This window comes from Chlorocebus sabaeus, chromosome 10 (genome assembly GCF_047675955.1).
Source record: "Chlorocebus sabaeus isolate Y175 chromosome 10, mChlSab1.0.hap1, whole genome shotgun sequence".
NCBI lineage: Eukaryota > Metazoa > Chordata > Mammalia > Primates > Cercopithecidae > Chlorocebus > Chlorocebus sabaeus.
The window spans coordinates 129,250,768-129,277,120 of NC_132913.1; the positions used below are offsets into that span (position 1 = coordinate 129,250,768).

Sequence of the window (26,353 nt, forward strand, 5' to 3'; positions counted from 1 at the left end):
TCTCTTGACCTCATGATCCACCTACTTTGGCCTCTCAAAGTGCTGGGATTACATGGGTGAGCCACCGCGCCCGGCCTTCAACAGTAGTTTTCTTACCTCTCTAAACCAAAGAGTTACGAGTTGTGTCTGTTTCTGCTCTTTGTATTAATGGAATCATCCGGTATGTTTTCTTTTGTTTCTTGCTCTTTTTGCTCTGTGTCACCTTCTGTGGGAATCATCCGTGTTGCTGTGTGTAGCTGTGGTTTGCTCTGTTTGTTGCTGAGTAGCACTCTGTTGTCTGAAGGGACCACATCTGATTTCTCCATTTCACTGAGGATTGGACATTTGGGTTGTTTTCTGTTTCCTGCTCTTATGAATGTTTTCCCACGTGTATTTCTTTAGGTTACATAAGGTTTCTTTAGGGTGTTTAAGAGTAGTATGTTCTTTCTTGACTGCTCTACTGAAAAAAAAAGAAAACAAAAAAAAGAGTAGTATGCCAGGGCATAGGAAAGGTGACTACATAATTAATTATTCACACAGGATGTTTGAGAGTCAAAGAGGGCACTGTGACCACCTGCTGTGTAACATTCAGAACTGGGACTGTCCTGGGCACGTTGCCGTAAAGTCTGCAGATCCACATGATCCCAGACTGTTTGTGCAGAACGGTTCTGCCCACTTGCACTCCCACCAGCACGGCGTGAGTTCTTGTCAGCCTACGTCTTTGCCACAACTTGGTGTTGGCTGACTTTAGTTGTTGCTGGTCTAGTGAGCCCATCGTGGTGTCTTGTGCAGGGCTAACTTTTCCCCCATTTCTCCATCAGATAAGAAAGCAGAGATTGACATCCTGGCTGCAGAGTACATCTCCACGGTGAAGACGCTATCTCCAGACCAGCGCGTGGAGCGCCTGCAGAAGATCCAGAATGCCTACAGCAAGTGCAAGGAATACAGCGACGACAAAGTGCAGCTGGCCATGCAGACCTATGAGATGGTAAGGGCAGGGCAGGGACCACGGCACCCACAGACCTATGAGATGGTGAGGGTGGGGTGGGGGCCACAGCACCCGCAGACCTATGAGATGGTGAGGGTGGGCGGGGGCCACGGCTTTCTCAGCGATGACAGAGTGCTGCTGGCCACGCAGACCTCTGAGATGGTGAGGGCGGGGTGGGGGCCATGGGTCTTCCTCCGACCTCTACTCCTGCCTCTCATGCAACAAAATGTAAAAACTGCCCAGAAATGGGCATAGCCAAGTGGAAGGCTAGCTTTGGTAGCCTGATGCTGCTGGAGGAAATACAGACAGGATACACTTCATGTGGGATCATCCTTATTTTTTTTTTTCTGGACCCTTTTTGTTTGTGTATCTGCTCGGAGGAACCATTTGGGTTTTTTTTTTTTTGAGACAGTCTCACTTTGTCGTCCAGGCTGGGGTACAGTGGTGTAATCTTAGCTCAGTGCAACCTCCGCCTCCCAGGGTCAAGTGATTCTCGTGCCTCAGCCTCCCGAGTAGCTGGGATTACAGGCATGTAGCACCACGCCCACCTAATTTTTATATTTTTAGAAGAGACGGGATTTCACCCTGTTGGCTACACTGGTCTTGAACTCCTGACTTTCAAGTGATCCGCCCGCCTCAGCCTCCCAAAGTGCTGGGATTACAGGCATGAGCCACCATGCCCAACCTCCAGGTGGCCATATTTTATTTTATTTTACTTATTTTTTATTTTATTTTATTTTATTTTTGAGACAGTCTTGCTCTGTTGCCCAGGCTGGAGTGCAGTGGCATGATCTCAGCTCACTGCAACTTCTACCTCCCAGGTTTAAGCGATTCTCCTGCCTCAGCCTTCTGAGTAGCTGGGATTATAGGCATTACCAACAGGCTAATTTTTGTTTTTTGTTTTTGTTTTTTTTTTGAGACAGAGCTTCGCTATTGTTGCCCAGGCTGGAGTGCAGTGCCACTATCTCAGCTCACCACAACCTCCGCCTCCCTTGTTGAAGCGATTCTCCTGCCTCAGCCTCCTGAGTAGCTGGGATTACAGGCACGCACCACCAAGCCCGGCTAATTTTGTATTTTTGGTAGAGATGGGGTTGCTCCATGTTGGTCAAGCTGGTCTCGAACTCCCGACCTCAGGTGATCCTCCTGCCTCAGCCTCCCAAAGTGCTGGGATTACAGGTGTGAGCCACCATGCCTGGCCTGTATTTTTAATAGAGATGGGGTTTTGCCATGTTGGCCAGGCTGGTCTCGAACTCCTGACCTCAAATGATCCACCCGCCTCGGCCTCACAGAGTTCTGGGGCTATGGCATGAGCCACTGCGCCTGCCCTAATTTTTGTATTTTTATTAGAGATGGGATTTTACCATGTTGGTCAGGCTGGTTTCGAACTCCTGACCTCAGGTGATCAGACTGCCTCGACCTCCCAAAGTGCTGGGATTATAGGCGTAATAAGCCACTGCACCTGGCCTCCAGGTAGCCACATTTTAAAGTAGGATTCAGTGTCAGATATCCCAGGCCTTGTTCACTGCATTTCACAACTCTGCTTCTCATTATTACCCACACGCCTGTCTTTTCCCCTAAATGGGATTCATTCCACTGCAGTGTCAACATATGCAGAAAAAGCACAAGACTCTTGCATGGACTTTGAAATAGCGGGCCTTGATTTACCAGAGGTTTGTTCATTGATGACTCAATTAAAGGGCAAGAAGGCATTTCCTAGTGGATACCTTTGTACATTTGTGATTTCTGAGGTGTTTCGGTTTTACTTTAAAATAAGACTTTGGGTATCCTTTTGTAGGTGGATAAACACATTCGAAGGCTTGACGCAGACCTGGCGCGCTTTGAGGCAGATCTGAAGGACAAGATGGAGGGCAGTGATTTTGAAAGCTCCGGAGGGCGAGGGTTAAAAAGCAAGTCTGTTAATTTTTTTTCTTTATTACTGTTAACTATGGAGTTTTGAAGAGTTTTGTCACAGTAAATCATTAAAGTATGATCACTAGGGTAAGTATCATATTTGGGTAAACCTTGTCTTGCAAGCTGGGCACAGTGGCTCATGCCTATAACCCCAGCACTTTGGGAGGCCGAGGCAGGAGGATTGCTTGAGGCTGGGAGTTTGAGACCAACCTGGGCAACATAGTGAGACCTCATCTCAACCAAAAAGTTAAAAATTAGCCGGGTGTAGTGGTGCACACCTGTGGTCCCAGCTACTTGGGAGGCTGAGGTGGGTGGATTGCTTAAGCCTGGGAGGTCAAGGCTGCGGTGAGCTATGATTGTTCCATTGCACTCCAGCCAGCCTGGGAGACCGAGCGAGACTCCTTCTTAAAAACAAAACACAAAACTTGCCTTGCTTTAGAGAATTCTATAAAAATAATTTTCATCTTGATTGTTTTTCAGAAGGCCGGGGTCAGAAAGAAAAAAGAGGGTCCCGGGGCCGAGGCAGGAGGACATCAGAGGAAGATACACCAAAGAAAAAGAAGCATAAAGGAGGGTAAGAGGCTTTCCCCTCTTTTTCCCAGAAGAACAAATACCCATAGCCAGTATCCCGGATGTAGAAACACTGATGGAAGCTGACCCTTGAGTGAAGTGCACTCCATGTGCTGGGTGGCATTCGGGTTCTTCTGGGTCTTACGCTCTGCGCCTGTCATCAGCCCGTCCTCACCGCAGCCATGGAGGGGGTGCCGTTGTCGGGCATTTTCCGTGTCACAGGGACCTGCCCAGGCGTTAGAGCTGCTGTGGTGTGGCTGGGCCTACACCTGGAGTCTGACTCCAGTGCCTGTCTTCTTAGCCACGGTGTGTGCTGCCCTGCTAGGGACAGAGGTTGGTGAGCGTGTTGTTGACAGAGGCCAATGTAAACCACTCTTTAAGTAGCTAGATTTCTGTGTAACTGTCAGTTATTTTATGTGTCAGTATATAGTTTGCATATGTTCATTGTTAAATTACATTTATTAAATAGACATGTCATTTAACTTGAAGTTCTTTGAGATACTTTATTTAAAGCATTCTCCCACTGACACCCTCCCTGCCAAAGGTATTGTGCACCCTCCAAAGAGATCAGAGCATTACCTCGGAGGAGTGACATTTAGACTAAAGAGAAAATGCTGAAATGCCACAAAGCCTCTATGGAGATGGTTCTGGTGGGGAGTGGTCAAAGAGTGTCAGTTTTGGGCATGGTGGCTCATGCCTAGAATTCCAGCACTTTCGAAGGCCAAGGCGGGAGGATCACTTGAGCCCAGAAATCTGAGACCAGTCTGGGCAACAAAGTGAGACCCCCATCTCTACAAAAAATAGAAAAAATTAGGTGAGTGTGGTGGCGTGGGCTGTAGTCCCAGCTACTAGGGGAAACTGAGCTGGGAGGATCGTGAGTCATGATCGCACCACTGCACTCCAGCCCGGTCCACAGTGTGAGATTCTGTCTCAAAAAAAAAAAAAAAAGAGTTCTTCATGATGAAAAAGGCACCATTTTCAGTTTTTTTGTTTTTTGTTTTTTGTTTTTTTTGAGACAGGGTTTCACTCTTGATGCCCAGGCTGGAGTGCAATGGCACAATTCTCCTGCCTCACCCTCCTGGATAGCTGGGACTACAAGCGTGCACTACCATGCCCAGCTAATTTTTTGTATTTTTAGTAGAAATGGGGTTTCACCATGTTAGCCAGGCTGGTTTCGAACTCCTGACCTCAGGTGATCCACCCGCCTCAGCCTCCCAAAGTGCTGGGATTACAGGCGTCGGCCACTGCACCCGGCCCAATTTTCAGGTTTTGTTTTTTTGGTTTTTTTTTTTTTTTTTTGAGATGGAGTCTCACTCTGTCACTCAGGCTGGAGTGCAGTGGCACGATCTTGGTTCACTGCAACCTCTGCCTCCCAGGTTCAAGCAGTTCTCCTGCCTGAGCCTCCTGAGTAGCTGGGACTACAGGTGCATGCCACCACATCCAGCTAATTTTTGGTATTTTTAGTAGAGATGAGGTTTCACCTTGTTAGCCAGGATGGTCTTGATCTCCTGACCTCGTGATCCACCTGCCTTGTCCTCCCAAAGTGTTGGGATTACAGGTGTGAGCCACTGTGCCCTGCTGCAATTTTCAGTTTTGAAATCTAGTTCTTAGCCTTTTGGCCAGGCACGGTGGCACACGCCTATAATTGCAGCACTTTGGGAGACCAAGGTGGGTTAATCACCTGAGGTCAGGAGTTCAGGACCAGCCTGAGCAACACCGTGAAACCCCATCTCTACCAAAAATGCAAAATACTTAGCTGGGTGGTGGCATCTGCCTGTAATCCCAGCTACTTGGGAGGCTGGCGCAGGGAGATTGCTTGAACCTGGGAGGTGGAGGTTGCAGTGAGTCAAGATCGCGCCACTGTACCCCAGCCTGGGCGACAGAGCGAAACTCCATCTCAAAAAAAAAAAAATCCCTATATTCTTGTATTGTAAAGTAGTGCACAGATACAGAAAACCGCACAGAACAAACATGGTTTAATTAATTTCCGTAAAGTAAAGGTCTTTGTAACTAGCACCTAGTCAGTGATTAGCTGCAGTTGGAAGGCCTTCCATATGCCCTGTTAAAATCATAAACTCCTTCTGCCCCCAAATAAACATGATGCAGATTTCTAGTGTTTATTTCCTTGTTTCTTTAATAGTTTTATAGTGCATTCCTAGACACTAGACATTATAGTTTAGTCTTGTTTTTCTAACTTTTTAAATTAACTTTAAGGAATAATTTACATACAATGAAATGTTATTCTAAATGTACAGTTTGATGCTGCATTCAGTTCCTTTAAAGCTATGGAAGTTTTCAGGCTTTCTATTTCTTCTCGGGTCAGTTTTGGACAAAATCTGTGTCTTTCAAGAAATTTCTTTCATGTAAGTTGTCAGATTTTGTTGACATCAGGTTGTTAATAATTTTGCATTATTATGGTTCGGATGTAGTGTCTGTGTTGATGGCCCCTCTTTCAGTCCTGATATTGGTAATTTATGTTTCTCTCATTTTGTCTTGATCCTTTTTTTTTTTTTGTGAGACAGGGTCTCGCTCTGTCACCCAGGCTGGAGTGCAGTGGCATGATCTTGGCTCACTGCAGCCTCACCTCCTGGGCTCAAGATATCCTCCCACTTTGGCCTCCCAAGTAGCTGGGACCACAAGTGCATGCCACCATGCCTGGCTAATTTTTTATATTTTTGGTAGAGATGGAGTTTCGCCATGTTGCGCAGGATGGTCTCAAACTCCTGAGCTCAAGTGATCCACCCATGTTGGCCTCCCAAAGTGCTGGAATATAATTTTTTTTTTTTTTTTTTTTTTTGGTGAGACGGAGCCTTGCTCTGTTGCCCAGGCTGGAGTGCAGTGGTGCAATCTTGGCTTACTGCAACCTCTGCCTCTCGGGTTCAAGCGATTCTCTTGTCTCAGCCTCCTGAGTAGCTGGGATTAGAGGCACGTACCACCATGCCTGGCTAATTTTTTTTTTGTATTTTTAATAGAGATAGAGTTTTGCCATGTTGGCCAGGCCGGTCTTGAACTCCTGACCTCAGGTGATCTGCCTGCCTTGGCCTCCCAACATACTGGGATTACAGGCGTGAGCCACCACACCTCACCTAGAATTTTTTTTTTTTTTTTTTGAAACGGAGTCTCCATGTCTCCCAGACTGCAGTGCAGTAGTGCGATCTCGGCTCACTACAAGCTCCACCACCTGGGTTCACGCCTTTCTCCTGCCTCAGCCTCCTGAGTAGCTGGGACTACAGGCGCCCACCACCACCGCCGGCTAATTTTTTGTATTTTTAGTAGAAATGGGGCTTCACCATGTTAGCCAGGAGGGTCTCGATCTCCTGACCTCGTGATCCACCCGCCTCGGCCTCCCAAAGTGCTGGGATTACAGGTGTGAGCCACCACGCCCAGCTGCATTTTTTTTTCATGCTATTTCTTTGCCTTATAACTTCTGTAGAAGTATGTGTCTCAATTTCCAAATAATTTGGGATTTTTCAGATACCTTTCTAATTTTAATTTTTAGTTGAGTTCTGTTGTAGTCAAAGAACATTATATAATTGAAATCCTTTGAAGGCCAGCTAATTTTTGTATTTTTAGTAGAGACAGGATTTCACCATGTCGGACAGGCTGGTCTCGAACTCCTGACCTCAAATCACCTGCCTACCTTGGCCTCCCCTCCCTGTAAAGTGCTGGGATTACAGGCGTGAGCCACTGCACCCAGCCTTCATTGCAGTATTTGGTCTGTTCATATTTAACGTAATTAATGATGTGGTAGAATTTAGATTCACCATCTTGCTATTAGTTTTCTATTTGTTCCTTCTGTTCCTTTCCTGTCTTCTTTTGGACTAATCAAGTATTTTTTTAGCATTCCGTTTTTTTTCCCACTCTTGTCTTATTAGCTATACTTCTTTGCTTTTTTTTTTTTTTTTTTTTTTTTGACGGAGTTTCGCACTGTTGCCCAGGCTGTAGTGCAATTCGCAATGGCGTGATCTCGACTCACTACAACCTCCACTTCCCAGGTTCAAGTGATTCTCATGCCTCAGCCTCCCCAGTAGCTGGGATTGTAGGTGTGTACCACCACACCCAGCTAATTTTTTTGTATTTTCAGTAGAGATGGGTTTTCACCATTTTGGCCAGGCTGGTCTTGAACTCCTGACCTCAAGTGATCACCTACCTCGGCTTCCCAAAGTGCTAGGATTACAGGTGTGAGCCACCGTGCCTGGCCCCTGTATTTTAAGGATTGTTCTAGTATGTCCACTCAGTTTCCTTAAGTTACCACAGTGAACTGCGATATTATACTATTTGATGTTTAATGTGAGGCTCCACACAAGTCTGCTTCAGTTTCCTGCCTCCTGTCCTTTGTGCTGTTGTCCTTCATTTTACTTCTGCATATGATCTAAGCTTCACAATACATGTTATTGCCTTAGATGCAAACCACTGATTATGTTAAACACATTTAAAAATACACGTGGAATGTAAACATGTTGAACTCAGAATTAGAGAGTAGAATCGTGGTCAGGTGCTAGGGTGGTCAGGGGATGTTAGATACAGAATTTCATTGAGATAGGAGGAATAAGTTCAAAATATCTGTTGTACAACATGGTGACTATAGTTAATAACAATATAGTCTCAAAAAAATGTGTAGATTTTAAGTGTTCTCACCATGAAAGACACCCCATATATAGTTACACCATGTAGTTGCCATTTCTGGTAACCTTCATTTCTTTTTTTTTTTTTTTGAGACAGAGTCTTGCTCTGTGGCCCAGGCTGGAGTGCAGTGGTGCGATCTCAGCTCACTGCAACCTCTGCCTCCCAGGTTCAAGTGATTCTCGTGCCTCAGCCTCCCAAGTAGCTGGGATTACAGGCGTGCGCCACCACACCTGGTTAATTTTTGTATTTTTAGTAGAGATGGGGTTTTGCCATGTTGGCCAGGCTGATGTCAAACTCCTGGCCTCCAGTGACCCTCTCGCCTCAGCCTCCCAAAGTGGTGGGATTACAGGCATGAGCCACCGAGCTTGGCCCAACTTTTATTTCTTAATATTTATTTTCTTTCTTTAAAAATTTCTTTTCCGTGCATATTCTGCTTATGTATATTTCTTTATGTGGATGCAAATTTCTGTCTGTTGTCATTTCTCCTCTACTGAAGAACTTTAACATTTTTTACGGTATGTGTATGCTGATGGTGATGAATTCTCTGGGTATGTGTATGCTGATGGTGATGAATTCTCTAAGTTTTTATTTCTCTGAAAATGCTTTTATTTTGCTGCATATAGAATTTTCGGTTGACCTTTTTTTTTAATCATTAAAGGTGTTCTCTCGTTTTCTTCTTTCGTTGATTCTGATGATAAATTAAGTGATAATAATTATTTTTGGTGATTTTTTTTTTTTTGCTTCTAAGATTTCTCATCGTCACTGGCTCTTAACAGTTTGGTTGTGATGTGTCTTGGTGTGATTTTTTGTGTATATTTTGCGTGGAACTTGTGCGTCTTTGAACTGTTGGTTTATACTTTGCATCAAATTTGGAAAATGTTCAGCCAGTTCTGCAAATATTTTTGTGCTCTCCTTTCTCCCCTTCCTGCGATCTAGTTCCCTGTGTGTTCCTTAGTTTAGATTTTCTCACAGCTCAGTGAGGCTCTGCTTACTTTCTGTAAGCTTTTTTCTTTCTGTACTTCAGTTTGATTTGTTTCTATTACTTTATCTATTTATTTATTTATGAGACAGGTTCTGGCTCTGTCGCCCAGGCTGGAGTGCAATGGCACAATCTCGGCTCACCGCAGCCTCCGCCTCCCGGGTTCAAGCCATTCTCCTGCCTCAGCCTTCCAAGTAGCTGGGATAACAGGTGAGCGTCACCACACCCGGCTAATTTTTGTATTTTTAGTATAGACGGGGTTTCAGCATGTTGGCCAGGCTGATTTCAAACTCCTGGCCTCAAGTGATCCACCCAGCTTGGCCTCTCACCTTCCCTTTCCTCCTTTCCTCCTTTCTCTTTCTCTCTTTCTCTCTCTCTCTCTCTCTCTCTTTCTTTCTTTCTTTTTTTTTTTTTGAAGGTCTTGCTTGGTCGCCCAGGCTGGAGTGCACTGGTACAATCTTGGCTCACTGCAAGCTCTGCCTCCCGAGTTCAAGCGATTCTCTGCCTCAGCCTCCCAAGTAGCTGGGATTACGGGCGCGTGCCACCATGCCTGGCTAATTTTGTATTTTTAGTAGAGATAGGGTTTCACCATGTTATGCAGGCTGGTCTTGAACTCCTGGCCTCAGGTGATCTGCCCGTCTTGGCCTCCCGATGTGCTGGGATTACAGGTGTGAGTCACTGTGCCCGGCCCTAAGTTAGTTTTAATCTCCTTTAATACAGTTTTCATTTAAGAGATTGTAGGGCTGGGCGCTTTGGCTCACGCCTGTAATCTCAGCACTTTGGGAGTCTGAGGTGGGAGGGTCATTTGTGTAGCCGGGATTACAGGCATGTGCCACCATTCCTTGGTAACCAGCTTTTAAAAAAACAATCAGTCCTATTTCCTGGCTGGGTGTACATGTCTTATGATTTGTTATTAGTTGTCCGAACTTGGGTATAAAGGAAGCGTGGAGAGGGAAATTTCTGTTCTCCCCAGGATGTGTTTGCTCTGTTTTAGTCCAGGCTGATAGGCCTGGGGGCCTGGGGCGGGGCAGGGTCTCAGCTTCAGGTCCACCCAGGCCCCTCGAGGACCCTGAGCTCTTGACTGAGTGCCCCAGGGAGCCTGCGGATTGCCCTCTGCGGAAGACTCTGCCCTGTAGGTTCATCTGCACTTCAGTGGGTTTAGATTTCCTCTCTCGCCTCCTACCCCAGCGGCTTCTGCAGTTGGTAGAAGTACGGGGTAGGAGACTGGCGGTGCCTGAGCACACCCCTTCCTCGAGAACTCCAAGGCTGCAGGGATTTTCCCTCTGCTTTTAGTGGCTCTGTGCAGCCTCTGGACTCTGTAAATGGTGGGGACACAGCCGCCATGTGTGGCTGTGTGGGCTCAGCGTGGCCCGGTGGCCAGCCCAGCCCTCACTCAGCGCATGAGGCAGGTGGACACCCACCCCAACACCCCCCAGCACCGGCTGCAGGTCATCTAGCGCTTGTTCTCCACAGCTCCCCCACATCTTTGAGAATGTGGTTTTTGTGACTTGCTGGGTTTTGTGTTTTCTAACTCAGTGAGAACAGCGTTCTGAGTCTTCCTGCTCCTTCCTGCTTGGAACCTGAAGGCCCTGTCCCGACCGTGCCTTTTCTGTGTGAAAGCGGAACTCCTCCTGGTCTCTTCCTCACCCAGCACTGTTTCTCAAGGGCATGCTAGGCATGAGGAGTGCAGGCACCTCATGGTGGTGGAGGAGACCCCAGCTCCCTTTCTCAAGGGCATGCTAGGCATGAGGAGTGCAGGTACGGGGGTCCTCGTGGTGGTGAAGGAGACTCCAGCTCCCTGTTGGGGTTGGGGCTTCCTCCCTGAGGGCTCTGCCCTGCTTCAGAGACCTCAGGAACAGCCAGCACCTCTGCAAACACAGGAAGATCCACCGTGGCCTCATGGCTTTTCCTGTTCTGACAGTGCGCTGAGCAGCACCGTTTAGTAGCAGTCGGAGCCTGGGAGCTCAGCGCTGCCTGCCGGGCAGGTTGCAGTAGTGACAGATGAGGGGGTGATCACTGATGGTGACAGTTGCGGGGCTCCTGCGGCTCCGGGCTGGATCTAGCTTGTGTGCGAATCTCTTTCTTCTCCATGCCCCCGAGTGGCAGTGCTGCTCCTGTCCCGTTGCAAGATGTCGAGACAGGCTGGCAAGGCGAGCTCTGAAGCTGGGCTCTAACGCCCAAGGCGCCAAGCAGGCCCCTTCCAGAGGGACGGGAAGATGGTGCAGGTGGGCAGACAGGGTGTCCTGAGGACCAATCGGTTGAACCCAAAGCCTGGGCCTGCCAGGGCGGGAGTGTGCACTCATGTGCCTCCAAGGGCATCATCCTGGGTGTGCGCAGGCGCCCGCCTGCCCCTGGGCTCTGGAGCTCTGTGGAGCTCTGTGGCGCGCATCCCTGACCCATGAGCACAGTGGGTTTTCACACCCCTCTTGGTCACGCTGTGGTGCCAGGCTGCTCTGCTTCAAGGCAGGTCCTGTTCCCTGCTGGGGACCTGGGAGCATGCGCCATCCTGTCCCTGTGGCCTGCCCTCTTCAGGCCTGTTCCCCATGTGCCCAGGGCCCTTCCTGGAATGCAGTGTTCCTAGACTGCACAGATGCTCCGTGTCTCGTCTGAGATCCCGTGACCTGAGGCTGCCCCCTGCGCTGTTGCTGCCCTGTGGCTTTGCTCTGGCGTGTGGACGAAGGGCAGTGTCACCTGTAGCACCTGGAATCCCGGAGCTTGGACAGGCAGCCAGTCCCCTGCTAGGAGCTACGTGGAGTGCTGGGAAGCCATTGGGGCCGGGCGTGGAGGGGCTCACTGGCACCATCTGGTGAGGGGTGCCCACCACGCCCTGGGGAATTAGCACAGAGGGTGCCTCTTATGGCATTGGAGCTGAAGGGAGTCAGAGAGCAGCCGCTGACAGCTGGGGTCAACCCAGCCTGTGCAAGGGACAGGGCTCCCCATGGCCTCCTGGTTGCCTCCCTCAGGGCTGGTGGTAGCACTCCCTGGCCACGCGCCATGGCGCTCCCTCAGGTGAGACTGGAGAGGCCAGTGAGGCCTCCACACCAGCCTCAGCTTCTGGGGTGCCCTTGCTGGGTGGTCCCCTCATGCCCCCAGCCTTCTCCCATTACTGTCAAATCTGGCCAGCGCCCTCGAACCCGGTGATGCCGAGACACAGGTCAAGATGTCGGTTCCGGCTTTGTGGACAGAATTGGACTCGGCGCAGAAGAGGAGGGCGTCACAGAGAGCATTTCGGGGACCGTTGGCAGCAGAGGGTGCTGCCCTGCTCTCCACGGGTGAGAGGTGACGCGAGGAGACTGCAGGAGCCCCTTGGAGGTGAAGCCACAGGTGTCAGCCCGGAATCGGCAGGTGGCTGAGACGTAGACCCTTGTGTGCCGCTGTCAGAGGAGAGGCCCGAAGACTACTTGAGACTGTTTCTTGAAAGCAGTGTCGGCGGCACCTGGACCTGGACTTGTGACACTGATGGATTTCAGCTCTAAAGAGAGACTCTTGTCTAGTCTCAGACAGAAAGAGCAGGAGAGCAGATTACCTGCCAAGGACAGACTTAGATGGGCACCCCTGTGCCAGAGGGCAGTGGGGAGGCTGGGTACATGCTGAGCCCAAGAGTGTGTGTGTGTGTGTGTGTGTGTGTGTGTGTGTGTACAGGCAATTGCAAAGGCGTAGAAGAGCTTTAGACAGGTGTCTAAGGAAAAGCTGAGTGTTGATTCCCTCTGGGAACCAGACTTCTCCTCCTTGGCTCTCCCTAATCGCAACTGTTTTTCTCACCGCCAAGTTCTTCCTGCTAACCTGCCATGTTTATGTAGCAACTAGATATTCTTGGGTTGGAGGGTGGGATAGGGAAGATACTTTTTCTCTCTGTACTAACGGGAATACACTGTCTATACTACCTGCAGCTTGTACGTTTATTTGAAAAATACTGAAATATAAAAGCATAAATTTCCCCCTAAGTGCATCCCTTTCAAACGGGAAAGTCTCCACCTGAGAACTGTGGTCCTGGTGGGGCGGCCGTGGTGCTGCAGGTGGCAGGCTTGGAGGGAGGCATGGGCAGGGTGGAGTACCCGCCAGGCTGCTGTGTAGAAACCCACGTGGGGGCTGGTGGGGATGGAGGAGTGACAAGGATGGCGTGTGGTCAGAAGGGGCCCTGTGCCAGGTGGACAGCTGGATGGGTGGTGGGTGGTCCAGGGAGTATGTGGGGAGCTGCTGGTTTAGTGAGATTGGGCCAGAGGTGCCTGAGTAGGTGCGTGGAGGGCCCGGGTGCAGGATGCACGGCTGTTCTCGTGGGAGGAGGTCATGGTCACGGGAGAGCTGTTGACGGTGCAGGCCGTTCTGACACCTGTCAGTCTGGGGTGGGAGGCTGGCAGGCTTCTCTCAAGTGTCAGCCATCTGCTGGTGGAGGTGACGTGTGCTTGTCTCCAAAGGGGCCAGGGTCTTTGGAGGGATGGCCGAGAAGTGGGGTGAGTCCAGAGATCCCCAGGGGAGTCCCATCTGGGAGGAGGGACCGAGACGAGAGTGGACTCGTCCCCAGAGTGGGACCAGAGCCCTGGTGCTGTGGGTGAGTGCTGCGCTTTACGACCTCTTGGGTGCCATCCGTGCCCGTGTCCCCGCCTGGGTGCGAAAGTGGGTGTGATGTCTCCGCCCCGTGCTGCCAGCTGCTACTGTTTCTGGACTTTTGTGGGTAACAGCGTTCTCTCTAGCATCAGCTGACAATCTTTTCGTATCCTTAATGATTTTCTTGCTGTGCCTTCTGAGAACATTGCATGTTCAGCGGGGTTGTTGAGGTTTTGAAAATGTGTGCTCCAGGAAGAAAACGTCCACAAGGTGTGTATTCAGTTAGTGCATGACTGCAGTGGCCGGCCCTGGAGTCACATTCGTTTCTGAAGGACAATAGGAAAAATGGAAGCAAGCTTATTCATTATGTGTCGCTCAGAGCACGGTACAGATTACCCCCTTGGAATGATCGTCGTCAGAGTTTTGGGGTGAGGGGGCCTGAAGTCAGAGGCAGAAGGGCCCGTGGTGTCTGCGCCGCCTCACTTCCCGCCATGGCCTTCAGCGGTTCCTGTGCCTTGTCCCCTGCAGGTCTGAGTTCACTGACACCATCCTGTCCGTGCACCCCTCCGACGTGCTGGACATGCCAGTGGACCCAAACGAACCCACGTACTGCCTGTGCCACCAGGTCTCCTACGGGGAGATGATCGGCTGTGACAATCCAGACGTGAGTGTTGCCTGCGGGATTCGTGCCATGGGGCACGGTCTTGTGTGGGGCAGGGCTGGCGGGTGCTGGCATTTCCTGTGTTTTGCAGAACATGAGGCGTGTTGACTGCGGCTTCTTCCTTTACTTTGCAGTGTCCAATTGAGTGGTTTCACTTTGCCTGCGTGGACCTTACCACGAAACCCAAAGGAAAATGGTGAGTGTGGGGATGCTCGCTCCGTTTTCTCCCAGCCTGCTGGGTGTCGGGCTGCTGGCCTCCCCAGGAGAAGGCGCTCAATGACGGGATCTTGCCAGGCTTAGCGGGGCGCGGTAGGCACATAGGCATGCCCCACGGTGGCCTCAAGGAGTGTGGCTGGCTGGCTGGCTGCTCTGGGTGTGGCTTTTCCCCCTTTGCTGCTGTGCCTGTCCGAGCTGGCAGAGGGATGTTGTCACCCCGGGACAGCAGTTACCAAGTTATGTAATATTCACGTTCACGGCCCCTCCTGAAGGACAACCTTCCGGACTCTGCGGGAGGTAGGGATCGTCTTAAATCAGAATGAGAAGTTCTTGTCCCCTAGGGAAATCTGGGAAAGATAGCACGAGAGGTGAGTCCTGAAGCCGGGGCATGGATCTGGGGCCCGTGGCTCTGTCTGGTGGGGAAGAGTGCAGGTGCCAGGAGCAGTTTATCTTCCTGACCCTTGCATCCCCTTGGCAATGGCAACTTTCTGCATTGTTGTTCCTCAGATTTCATTTAAATAAAAACTTATAGTCTGGGCAACATCGAGAGACCCCATCTCTACAAAAAATACAAAAATTAGCTGGGCGTGGTGGGGCGTGCCTGTGTCCCAACTACCTGGGAGGCGGAGGTGGGAAGGTGGCTTGAGTCTGGAAGTCCAAGGCTTCAGTGAGCTGAGATTGCGCCACTGCACTCCAGCCTGGGCGAGAGAGCAAGACCCTGTCTCAAATAAATAAATAAAAAGATAAAAACCTGGCTTTGTTTGCCTGTGCTGAAAATCTAAAAATGGGTATATGTTCTGAAAATGAAATCGGAATGTGCTCTTCTGTGTGGCACTCAGAGGTCATCGTGGCAGCGTGTTTGAGACTCCGGCAGACTTGCCCGAGTTGGTGAGAGCCAGTTATCCTTGGTGTTCGGTGTGAGGACACAGAGGGAAAGGATGCTGTGTCTTGGAGGCTGGCCGAGCTCACGGTGTCATGTGGCATCGACACAGGCTGCCCTGTCATGGGGACACATGGCACTGCAGTGCCCCACGCCGTGTGGCCCGGGGACGGTGCACCAAGGGTTTGGAGAAGGGGCATGGAGGCTGTTAGGGCGGAGTGCCCTGGGCAGGCTCGGTCTGGGCCAGAGGGGGTTGATGGTTGCCTTCACATGCAAGTTGGCTGCCTCCTGCCTGGGGAACCTATGGAATGTCCTCTGTGGCCAGCAGCTGCCTGTGTTCAGGAGTTCCTGGTGCGTGTGGCTCCGGAACTTGCTCAGAGTCACCAGGGAGCACTTGTGAGACGGCAGCTTCCAGGGCCAGTGCAGGGTGCCTGGCTGGGTTTCTGTGGGCCTGAGGGGCTGCCATGCTTATGCGTGCTTGGTACCTGCAGCCCCCAGACTCCGGACAGAGGGCACCAGCGACCCTGCCATCGGCCGGGGAAGGAGGACCCACCTGTTAAGGAGGAACACCTGGGTGTCAAATCGCTTTTGCTCATTGCGTGTATCTGTCAACTTCAGAACTGACCTCCTGCATAGAGTTGCGCACATAGACGCGTTTTCCCTGCGGGAAGGCCGCCGCCCCACTGTGTGTGCCTCTCCTGGTGCCCCCCGGCCTCCAGCAGCCCTGGGAGACATGGGGAGGCGGGGCCTGGGCACGCTGCGCCCTGGTGGAAATGGCGACCAGGGCCTCACTGCGTCTTTCTCGTCACAGGTTCTGTCCACGGTGTGTCCAGGAAAAGAGGAAGAAGAAGTAGGAGGAGCTGTGTGCCCGGATCCGAGGAGCAAGTTAATCTCTTCCTTCATTCGTGTTGCAATATTTCCCTTCATTTTAAAACTACCTTGTTCGGTTGATACTTAGTAACTCCGTGGCCAGTTGAAATTCTGGATGTTTCCTAGAACAAGAACCCATCAAACCCTGTTCGCACAGAAGGGCGACCTTGCAGGGACTCGCCGCCTTGACGTTAGCGTGGCTTTTACAGGACTCCCCCGCGCATCAGCAGGGAGCCCCCGCGGACGTGGCGGGCGCGTGAGCCCGGGCTGCCAGGCCAGACGTGCGGGCTGCGGGGACGTGGTAACCTGGTCCACCCTCGCGTCGCTTTCCTGTGGTTTTCCAGGACTGTTGGGTACAGCCCAGGCTCCCTGCGCCCCAACGCCGCTGCAGCACGCCTGCCACTGAGCCGCGCGGGTGGGGCCCGTGCCTCCTCCCACTCAGCGCCGCGCCGCATCCGGCCGCCCTGCACTCCTGCTTGGGCGCCTCTGACGGCCCGGGAGAGCTGGGGGCCCTTCCTTGGAGGAAGTGGCCTCCGCTTCACTGTGCGCTGCCTTTTTAGCTTGGACTTCAGTCCTCCCTCGGGGGAGTCACCTCTGGAGTAAACGGTTCTTCATTAGCTTGGAGTAGCTGTGGGTCCTGTGACCAGCACCCACCAGACCCTGGAACAGAGCCGGGCTGATGTTCCGTTTCTCTGGGAATTGGTGATGTTTTTACTGTGAAAATGAAATTATCCTAATAGCATGAAGATCATGGGTCTACGTGTGTCTGTGAAGTGAGTCCCGTCTGCCAGGAGCTGATGAACCACGAATGCCTCTGCTTGTGCATTCCCAGGCCAGCAGCTCCCGTCCAAGGGGACTCTGATGTGAATTTGTTGTGAATTTATTGTGCCACAATAGCAGTTCTGGAATGAAGCTAGGGAACTCGAGTGTGCTTTTTGTTTAATCAGCATTCACCAAGCTGAGCTGGAGCCGTCTTTTCGGTGGTAGTTGGGGAAGGCTGTGCAGATTTGCTCTGCTGTGATGCGTTGGTGACGGTACCTAGCCCGCGGTTCCCGACAGCAGCATCGCAGGCTCTCGGAAATCCTCTCCTGTGCCTTTAGAGGAAGGAGAGGATTCCTGAGGAACGCAGGGGAGCCTGTTTCTGTCCTCACACCACAGAAAGAAACCTGAGGGAAAGCTGAGATGTGAGGTTCCCAACTTAAGCCTGGTTTTCTTCATGGGGGGCGCCATTTCGAATGACAGCCTCACTTCCTCCTGATGGCTACATCTATATCTTTTCCTCCTGTTTTTAATGTTTCACTAGGGAGAGGAAATAAAGCAGAAAGGAACGTGTGAAGCTCTGTGTCTCAGACGGGGCCCTCCCCACGAGAAGCTGGTAGTCAGTGAGTGAGAACAAGAGAACAAGAACATCCTCAACAGTCCTGGTTGGGATGGTGTCCACATTCTTGTTCTGCGGTTCTTGAACCACATGGATGTCTCTGGGCCACCTGTCCTTTCCGGGAGCCGGCCGAGGGTGTGGGGCAGTGGGTGGGAGTGGATCCTCTGGGCGCAGGTGCCCGGCAGGTGCAGGCGGGCAGTGGGCCACTGCTGCTGCTCGTCCCTGCCAGTGTCTGGACCTGAAGGGGCTCCCTCCAAGCGCTGCCTTCCTGCGGCTCAGAAGGGAAAGCGTCAGAGAGAGCAGGCTACACTGTTTCACACCCTCAGCCACGGCTGTGAAAATGGGTGGGTTTTGTTGGGTTTTTTCCTTTTTGAGACAGAGTCTCGCTCTGTCGCCCAGGCTGGAGTGCAGTGGTGCGATCTCGGCTCACTGCAAGCTCCACCTTCTGGGCTCAAGTGACCCTCCCACCTCAGCCTCCTGAGTAGCCGGGATTACAGGCACGCACCATCAGGCCCAGCTAAGTGTTGTATTTTTGTTGGAGACGGGGTTTCACCATTTGGCCCGGCTGGTCTCAAACTCCTAGGGTCAAATGATCCGCCTGCGTCGGCCTCCCAAAGTGCTATGATTACAGGTGTGAGCTGCTGCACTCAGCTGGGAGATGGGTTTTCATGTAATGACTTGACTTTTTGTTAACAGGTTTTGTTTGTGTGTGTGTGTGTTTTGTTTTTTGTTTTTTTTTTTTTGAGACGGAGTTTTGCTCTTGTCACCCAGGCTGGAATGCAATGGCACCATCTTGGCTCACTGCAACCTCTGCCTCCTGGGTTCAAGTGATTCTCTCGCCTTGGCCTTCCGGGTAGCTGGGACTACAGGTGCCCACCACCACGCCTGGCTAATTTTTGTATTTTTAGTAAAATGGGGTTTCATCATGTGTGGCCAGGCAGGACTCGAACTCCTGACCTGAAGTGATCCACCCGCCTTGGCCTCCCAAAGTGCTGGGATGACAGGCATGAGGCACCACACCTGGCCAACACAGATGCTTAATGATCGTGGAGAATACATTGTGGAAAATTTTCTTCTCTCTTTTACCTTATTATGAGACGGAGTCTCCCTCTGTCACCCAGGCTGGAGTGCAGTGGCGCGATCTCGGCTCACTGCAAGCTCCGCCTCCCACATTCACGCCATTCTCCTGCCTCAGCCTCCTGAGTAGCTGGGACTACAGGTGCCACCACCATGCCCGGCTAATTTTTTTGTATTTTTTAGTAGAGACGGGGTTTCACCGTGTTAGCCAGGATGGTCTCAATCTTCTGATCTTGTGATCCACCCGGCTCAGCCTCCCAAAGTGCTGGGATTACAGGCGTGAGCCACCGCGCCTGGCCCTCTTGTACCATTTTTGTGAAGAGGGATAGGTAAGTGCAGGGAGTTTGTGCTGCAACAGTGCCTGGCAATTTTTCAGAAATGAGTTCGATATTTCACTCCACCTTTGAGCTGTTCACACCCATGGCTACCCCTGGAAGGAGCTGGGGTTGTTGATGCTTTTGGCTGCCTGGCTTCCTGAGGTCTCACTGCTTTCTGGGGAAAGATGACTGGCTTCCACGTGGGAAGCTTCTGTCTAACACGTGATGATGTGGTCCTGCCTGCCACTGTGCACCTTCCCAGGTTTGAATTTTGACCTTTTCTTTTCAAGTTTCTGTGCTTATGTGTTTTTAATGTTTACTTTTGCCACTTACGATAATATCACCAAAATAATATGCAGAGAGTTTTGGAAGAAACACAGAAAACATGAGCAGAATGAGACAATTCCTTGGGCTGTAGTTTGGACCCAACTGAATCCTGAGTACTCTGTGGCTGATGCTGTGCTAGCTGTGGGAGAGACACACTCAGGAGTGGCTGTTTGGCCAGAAAAGAAGGTCATGGCCCCTGGCCTGGCCCCAGCCCTGCAGGGACACAGGAACCACACCATTTGCAGCATCCACATCTTGCTCCAGAAGGCCTGGCCGCCTTCTCCCGGGGCGTGATTCAGGGATTTAGTCTTGGACCAGACCCCCCTCCACAGCTGCCCAGCTCCAGACCCATCTCCTGGATTGAGGGTGTCTGGGCTGGACCCAGTGGGTCACTCTGGTAGCTTCATCTGAGCCGAAGGTGTGGGTCCTCTGTGGCTGTGTGATTGACCTCTATGGGAAGGAGCGTTCTGCCCATTTTCCTTGTTTTCAGTGCTGCGGTATCAGACAGTGATCTGAGGAAATCCTGTAGGGGAAGGCAGACTGCTTTGAAAACAGGAGCTGGTGAAACTGAGCCCTCTGCATCTGTGAATGTGCCCCAGGTGCTGCTGCTGGGGACATGGATGCCGAGCGGAGGCCTGCATGGCCTCCTGAGCAGCAGCTGACCACCTGTCTCATGTTGGGCGGGACCCCTGGGTGGGTGGACACAAGACCACTGTTGGCCAGGGACACCGAGCGGAGGCCTACGTGGCCTCCTGAGCAGCAGCTGACCGCCCATCTCATGCTGGGTGGGACCCCTGGGCAGGTGGACATGAGACCACTGTTGGCCAGGGACACTGAGCGGAGGCCTACGTGGCCTCCTGAGCAGCAGCTGACCGCCTGTCTCACTGTTGGCCAGGGCTTTGTGGCGTGGGTGTTTTCCAGTCTGCCTGGAGCAGCGAGCAGCAGCTGTGCAGACCGATGGCGGTGGGAGGGTTTGCCGGGACAGATGGGGACACTAGCCAGCTTGTCTTCTGTCCAGCAGCCCCACTGTACTTGGCCTCCTGTCCTGTCATTGGGAGCCCTGGCTGGGGCTGCTTTGAGCAATGACGCTGGCCCAGAGCAGCTTTCCACATGACCACAGAGCCAAGGGTCTGCCCTGTCCTAGGTTAGGTCTTCATGGTTTAGAATAAAACTGTGAGAGATGTTTATTATGGGCACTGAAGACTTAGGTTTTCCTAAATTTTCAGTGACCAGTGATTGACCTTCAATACCTGTGCGGAGAGGAATTTTAAGCCAGGGGAAGTGTGAGAAAATGTTCCCATTCAGGAGAGACTGTACTGGAGTTTCTTTCTTCCTCTGTATTTTGTGGTGTTCACCTTTAACCACATTTCATCCAAAAAGATGACGCAGCTTTAACATGAATGTTACATTTTTATTTTCAAGGAATTATTATCTGTGTTCCCTTTGTAAAAGAAATATTGTAAATCTTTTTATTAGATAATGTAAAGATGTATATCAGTATTTTTGGATCATGTTATAGATTATGGATATATTGTTTAATAAATAAAGTATTTTTTGGAACAAACGGTTGAAAGTGCATCTGTATTAGCCCGTTTTCACGCTGCTGATAAAGACATACCCAAGACTGGGTAATTTATAAAGAAAAAGGGTTCTTTAAAAAAAAAATTTCTTTTTCTTTTTTTGAGACAGAGTCTTCTTGCTCTGTCACCCAGGCTGAAGTGCAATGGTACTGTGTGATCTCGGCTCACTGTAACCTCTGCCTCCCGGGTTCAAGTGATTCCCCAGCCTCAGCCTCCTGAGGAGCTAGGAGTACAGGCACATGCCACCACGCCCTGCTAATTTTTGTATTTTTAGTAGAGATGGGGTTTCGCCATGTTGGCCAGGCTGATCTTGAACTCCTGACCTCAGGTGATCCACCTGCCTCAGCCTTCCAAAGTGTTGGGATTACAGGCGTGAGCCTCTGCGCCTGACAGAAAAAGAGGTCTAATGGACCCTCAGTTCCACATGGCTGGGGAGGCCTCACAATCGTGGCAGGAGGCAAAAGGTACATCTTACATGGCGGCAGACAAGAGAGAATGAGAGCCGAGTGAAAGGGGTTTCCCCTTATAAAACCATCAGATCTCGTGGGACTTATTCACTACCATGAGAAAGGTATGGGGGAACCACCCCCGTGATTCAGCATCATTCTGGGAAACGGGTGTAAAACGTCAGTGTTGGCCGGGCGCGGTGGCTCAAGCCTGTAATCCCAGCACTTTGGGAGGCCGAGACGGGTGGATCACGAGGTCAGGAGATTGAGACCATCCTGGCTAACATGGTGAAACCCCGTCTCTACTAAAAAATACAAAAAAGAAAACTAGCTGGGCGAGGTGGCGGGCGTCCATGGTCCCAGCTACCTGGGAGGCTGAAGCAGGAGAATGGCGTAAACCCGGGAGGTGGAGCTTGCAGTAAGCTGAGATCTGGCCACTGCACTCCAGCCTGGGCGACAGAGCGAGACTCCATCTCAAAAAAAAAAAAAAAAATGTCAGTGTTGTGTCCAGAGACAAGTGTGTGAAGTTGAATTCTGAAGGGGTATGCAGTGATTGGAGAGTGGTTTGCGGAGCTTGCTGGCTGGGGGTCTGCGGAGGACCCTGTGCCTTACCTTGGGTGGTTGCTCAGGAAGCTCAGTGGCCAGTGCTGGGGCTCAAGTTCACTTCCAAGGAAGATGTGTGAGAATGCTGCAGTTGCTCTAAGAGAGTACTGTGCTTGCTCTAGAAGGGCAAGACTTGCTGTGTTGTACTTGCCCTTTGGAAGCTGCTGGAGTCAGCTTGGGCTCTGTATTAGTCCATTCTTGCATTGCCAGAAAGAACAACCTGAGACTGTGTAATTTATAAAGAAATGAGGTTTAATTGACTCACAGTTCTGCAGGCTGTACAGGAAGCATGGCGTGGAGGCCTCAGGAAACTTACATCATGGCAGAAGGCAGAAGGGAAGCAAGCACATTTTACCATGGTGGACCAGGAGAGAAAGGGAGCAAAGGGGAAAGGTGCCACACTTTTAAACAAGCAGGTCTCCTGAGAGCTCACTCATTTTCACAAGAACAGCAAGGGGGAAATCTGCCCCCTTGAGCCAGTCACCTCCCACCAGGCCCCTCCCCCAATATTGGGGATTACAATTCAACATAAGATTTGGGCGGGGACACAAATCCAAACCATATCAGGTTGTTATCACAATATCACAGACTGGCGGGCCTAACAAAAATGTCTGTTATTTCTGGAGATTGGTAGTCCAAGATTAAGGTGCTGGTGTTGTCTGGTGCCTGTCCAGGACTCTTCCCTTGGGTTGCCAACACTGCCTTCTCACGTGTGCCGACATGACTGACTGGGAGAGGGAGCTCTCTGGTGTCTCTTATTTTACGGACGCATGTCTTGTCGGATCAGGACCCCACCCTTGTGACTGACTTTAACCTTAATTACTTCTTCAGAAGTCCCATCTCCAAATATGGCCATATTGGGGGTTACAGTTTCTGCATACGAATTCTGGGGGACACAAACCTAATAGGAGCTGATGGGTCTCAAAACGTTGCCTCGAGCAGTGCATTAACAGAACCTGAGAAGAGCTTGATCGTCACGAGGTACAGTCGGCCTCTCACCCACCATCCAGGTGAAACCAATCTGCAGACCAGCGTCCTCGCTGGAAGAGGAGGCTGATGCTGGGGGAAGGGCCCCACAACACTGAAACCAGCACATGCCATGTTTTCCTCCAAGCATTCTCCGAGGGTACATGTGGGCTTTGCCAGGGTCCTGTGCCCTGGGAAAAAGAAAAATCAGTTGTTATTATTTTTTGAGACAGAGTTTTGTTTTGTTTTGAGACAGAGTCTCACTCTGTAGCCAGGCTGGAGCGCAATGGTGTGATCTCAGCTCACTGCAACCTCTGCCTCCCAGGTTCAAGCCATTCTCTTGCCTCAGTCTCCCGAGTAGCTGGGATTACAGGCGCCCACCACCACACCCGGCTAATTTTTGTATTGTTGGTAGAGACAGGGTTTCACCATTTTGGCCAGGTTGGTCTCAAACTCTCGACCTCAGGTGATCCACCTGCCTCAGCCTCCCAAAGTGCTGGGATTACGGGCGTGAGCCACCGTGCCTGGCCGGAAAAATCAGTTATTTTAGGGGATGGTATGGGTGGTAATCTTTATGGGTTCTGAATCATTCCTAATCCCAGGGGTCCCAGATGCCACTGGCTTCCTAGTCAGAGGGAGGGCGTGTGGAGGTCAGGTGGTAAGGGGGTCCACAGGAGGGCGTGTGGAGGTCAGGTGGTAAGGGGGTCCACAGACCTCATCTGTGGTCGTCTTTCCAGTTCCTGAATGTGTAATTGGAACAGTCACTTGACAATGGGAAACTCCCACACTGGCCTGCAGAGGAAGGGCCAGCCAGGTAGGAAGGGCCAGGTGGATGTCACCTTCCCAGGGTTGTAGTCCAAAGGCAAAATGCATTGCTGACTTGGAAGAGTCCTGCATGGGTGATTCACCTGGGAAGAAGGTGAGTGGCCCTTGGGGATGTGGTTAAGGAGGACGGGAATGACTCCATTCAACTGCTGCTCCAGAGCCTCATCACCAGGACAAATCCACCTCGCCGGTTTTCTGTGTGACTACCAGGACCCATCCGCTGTCATGGGCGGGGCCTCCGCCTCCTGCACAGCTCCACAGTCTGGCCTCTGGACCCAGTGCGGGCTCCTGCTCTCTGCCCTCATCTGCTCAGAGATCTGCATCGTCTGCACCCTCTGGTTCTATGGAATTGGGTGAGCTGAAGTAACAAGTACTTTGGGAGGCCGAGACGGGTGGATGGCTTGAGTCCAGGAGTTCGAGACCAGCCTGGGCAGCACATGAGACCCCTCCCATCTCTACAAAAATACAACAACAAAAAATTAGCCGGGCGTGGTGGCACACGCCCGTAGTCCCAGCTACTTGGGTGGCCGAGGTGGGAGGATGGTTTGAGCTCGGGAGGCAGAGGTTGCAGTGAGCTGAGATCACCCCGGAACTCCAGCCTGGGCAACAGAGCTAGACCCTGTCTCAAAAACCCACAAAACAAGTGTTGGCGATGCCTCAGGAAGGGGAGCCCAGGCCGGGAGGCTCCTCGGGACAGCAGGTACTGCGTCAGGCGGCCAGGAGCTCCCCAGGTGTGCGAGGGGTTTGAGGGCACGGAGGGCTGAACAGGCAGAAGCGGACACGGAGGCAAGAAAACACCTGCAGGAGGCAGCTGCCCCCTAAGCTAAGGCTGGGGGCCCAGGAGGGGTGGTCCGTGCAGGCGCCGGGGGAGGGAGGCCGCTGGCGAAAGGGGCGCCCCCTGGGCACGGCCTCGGAGGAGCGGGCCGGCCCCCAGGTCCCTCAGCCGAGCCCCCGTACCGGGCCTCGTCCTGGAGAACGCTCTGGCTGCTGCTTGGGCATCTTGGGCTGCGCTCAGTCTAGTCCCTTCCCTACCTGAAGGGAGGCGCCCGACAGCCTGGACGCCGGAGGCCCTCAGGGAACGCAGGACGAGGGAGCGGCGATTGACCCTCCGATGCCAGTCGGGGCGGGGCTTGGACGGCGGGGCGGGGCCTGGAGGGCGGGAATGACGAGAGGGGCGGGACCTGTTAGGAGCGCAGGGCGGGGCTTCGATGGCAGGGCGGAGCCGTCAATGCGCAGGCGCGGCGGCGTCCCGCCCACTCCGGCCTAGCGGCTCTGGGCCTGCGGCGGACGCTGAGGGTTGGAGCCCGGGACGCGGTCGCGGGTGCGTGCGCGCGGCCGCCCGGAGCGCTGGGCTGAGGGTCCCGGGCTGCGGTTCCACGGCGGGTGGGGGTCGCGGGGCGCGATCTCGGGCGCCGTCAGCCAATCTGTGCCTGTGAGCGGGGGTGGGGGCGGCACTGCAGCTCGTCACGTGACCGCGTGGAACGCGCGCGCGTCCGCGGGGTCCCCTTGGGAGCGAGCGTGGCGGCTTGGGGTCCGGGGCAGGTCCCGGCGAGGCCGCCGCGAGCCTGCGTGTCGCTAAGTCCAGGCCGGCTGCAGGGGCTTCGCGCGCTCGCGGGCCGGGCCGGGGGAGGGCCCGGGTGCTCGGAGCCTTCCCCTTCGCTGCCCTCCTGCCCCTCTCCCTCCTTCTGCAAGCGTTTTTCAACTTGTACAATGTGCATAAAACGTGAAATTCCCCTTGGCCATTTCCAGGCGCGCAGCCAGCAGCTCCCGGCCCTTGCCCCCCGGGCCCTGAGTACCGGCCTCGCCCCGAAGGAGGAGCCCGAGGCCTCCGTCCCGGCGGCGATGCTGCCCCGTCAGCTGCTGGCGCGGCCCGCGTGGTTGTTCCGGTGTCCCCCGGGGCCGCGCGGGGCTTGTGTCCCGGGAGCCGCGGGTTCTTGGGGTCGGCCGGTTGGCCCCCTGGCCCGCAGGGGCTGCTGCTCCGCCCCCGGGACCCCGGAGGTGCCGCTGACCCGGGAGCGCTACCCCGTGCGGCGCTTGCCGTTCTCCACGGTGTCTGAGCAGGACCTGGCCGCCTTTGAGCGCATCGTGCCCGGCGGGGTCGTCACGGACCCGGAGGCGCTGCAGGCTCCCAACGTGGACTGGATACGGACGCTGCGAGGTGGGTGAGGCTTGGGAAACTGCGGCGGGGCCGCGTCCCTGCTCTCCTGCGCCTTCTGGTGGAGGCTTCAAATCGGGCTGAGAACGAGCTGGGTCGGGGTGCCAGCCCCTGGCTGCGCTGAGAGGGGCGTGTGCACCGCCACAGGCTGCTGGAATAAAGGACCACGAACGAGTCGCTTAGAACAACCCAAGTTTTTATTTTTTTATTTTATTTTATTTTATTTTGAGACGGAGGCTTACTCTGTCGCCAGGCTGGAGTGCAGTGGCACGATGTCGGCTCACTGCAACCTCCGCCTCCCAGGTTCAAGTGATTCGCCTGCTTCAGCCTCCCTAGTAGCTGGAACTACAGGCGCCCGCCACCACGTCCCGCTAATTTTTGTATTTTTAGTAGAGACAGGGTTTCACCATGTTGGCCAAGATGGTCTCGATCTCTTGACGTCGTGATCCGTCCA

At 52.6% G+C, this 26,353-nt stretch overlaps 2 protein-coding genes and 1 long non-coding RNA gene across 11 annotated transcripts in view; 2 read left to right on the forward strand and 1 right to left on the reverse strand.

Annotated features, from left to right (window-relative positions):
• Nucleotides 1–20,888, forward strand: part of ING5 (inhibitor of growth family member 5) — a 28,282-nt gene extending 7,394 nt beyond the window's left edge. For 3 of the 6 annotated variants that reach the window (XM_007967005.3, XM_007967007.3, XM_007967008.3), the window contains exons 3-8: nt 801–967; nt 2,763–2,874; nt 3,359–3,452; nt 14,127–14,262; nt 14,394–14,455; nt 16,167–20,888. In XM_007967005.3, the coding sequence (XP_007965196.1) occupies nt 801–967; nt 2,763–2,874; nt 3,359–3,452; nt 14,127–14,262; nt 14,394–14,455; nt 16,167–16,209 (614 nt within the window). In that variant the 3' untranslated portion in view covers nt 16,210–20,888. Of the gene's footprint in view, nt 1–800; nt 968–2,762; nt 2,875–3,358; nt 3,453–9,145; nt 9,264–10,589; nt 11,063–14,126; nt 14,263–14,393; nt 14,456–16,166 lie in introns of those variants that run through there. The other 3 variants (XM_073020234.1, XM_073020235.1, XM_007967009.3) reach the window with 3 other exon arrangements.
• Nucleotides 20,889–22,184: 1,296 nt separating this feature from the next.
• LOC119625255 (uncharacterized) lies at nt 22,185–24,903 on the reverse strand. Its single transcript, XR_005241374.2, has 2 exons — nt 24,777–24,903; nt 22,185–23,110 (listed from the first exon to the last, which is right to left on the reverse strand). It is a non-coding gene; the product is annotated as an uncharacterized lncRNA (long non-coding RNA).
• A 46-nt stretch (nt 24,904–24,949) lies between these two features.
• Nucleotides 24,950–26,353, forward strand: part of D2HGDH (D-2-hydroxyglutarate dehydrogenase) — a 33,130-nt gene continuing 31,726 nt past the window's right edge. For 2 of the 4 annotated variants that reach the window (XM_007967016.3, XM_038001249.2), the window contains exons 1-2: nt 24,955–25,065; nt 25,494–25,902. In XM_007967016.3, coding sequence (XP_007965207.1) covers nt 25,587–25,902 — 316 coding nt within the window. In that variant the 5' untranslated portion in view covers nt 24,955–25,065; nt 25,494–25,586. Of the gene's footprint in view, nt 25,066–25,493; nt 25,903–26,353 lie in introns of all 4 variants that reach the window. The other 2 variants (XM_038001252.2, XM_038001251.2) reach the window with 2 other exon arrangements.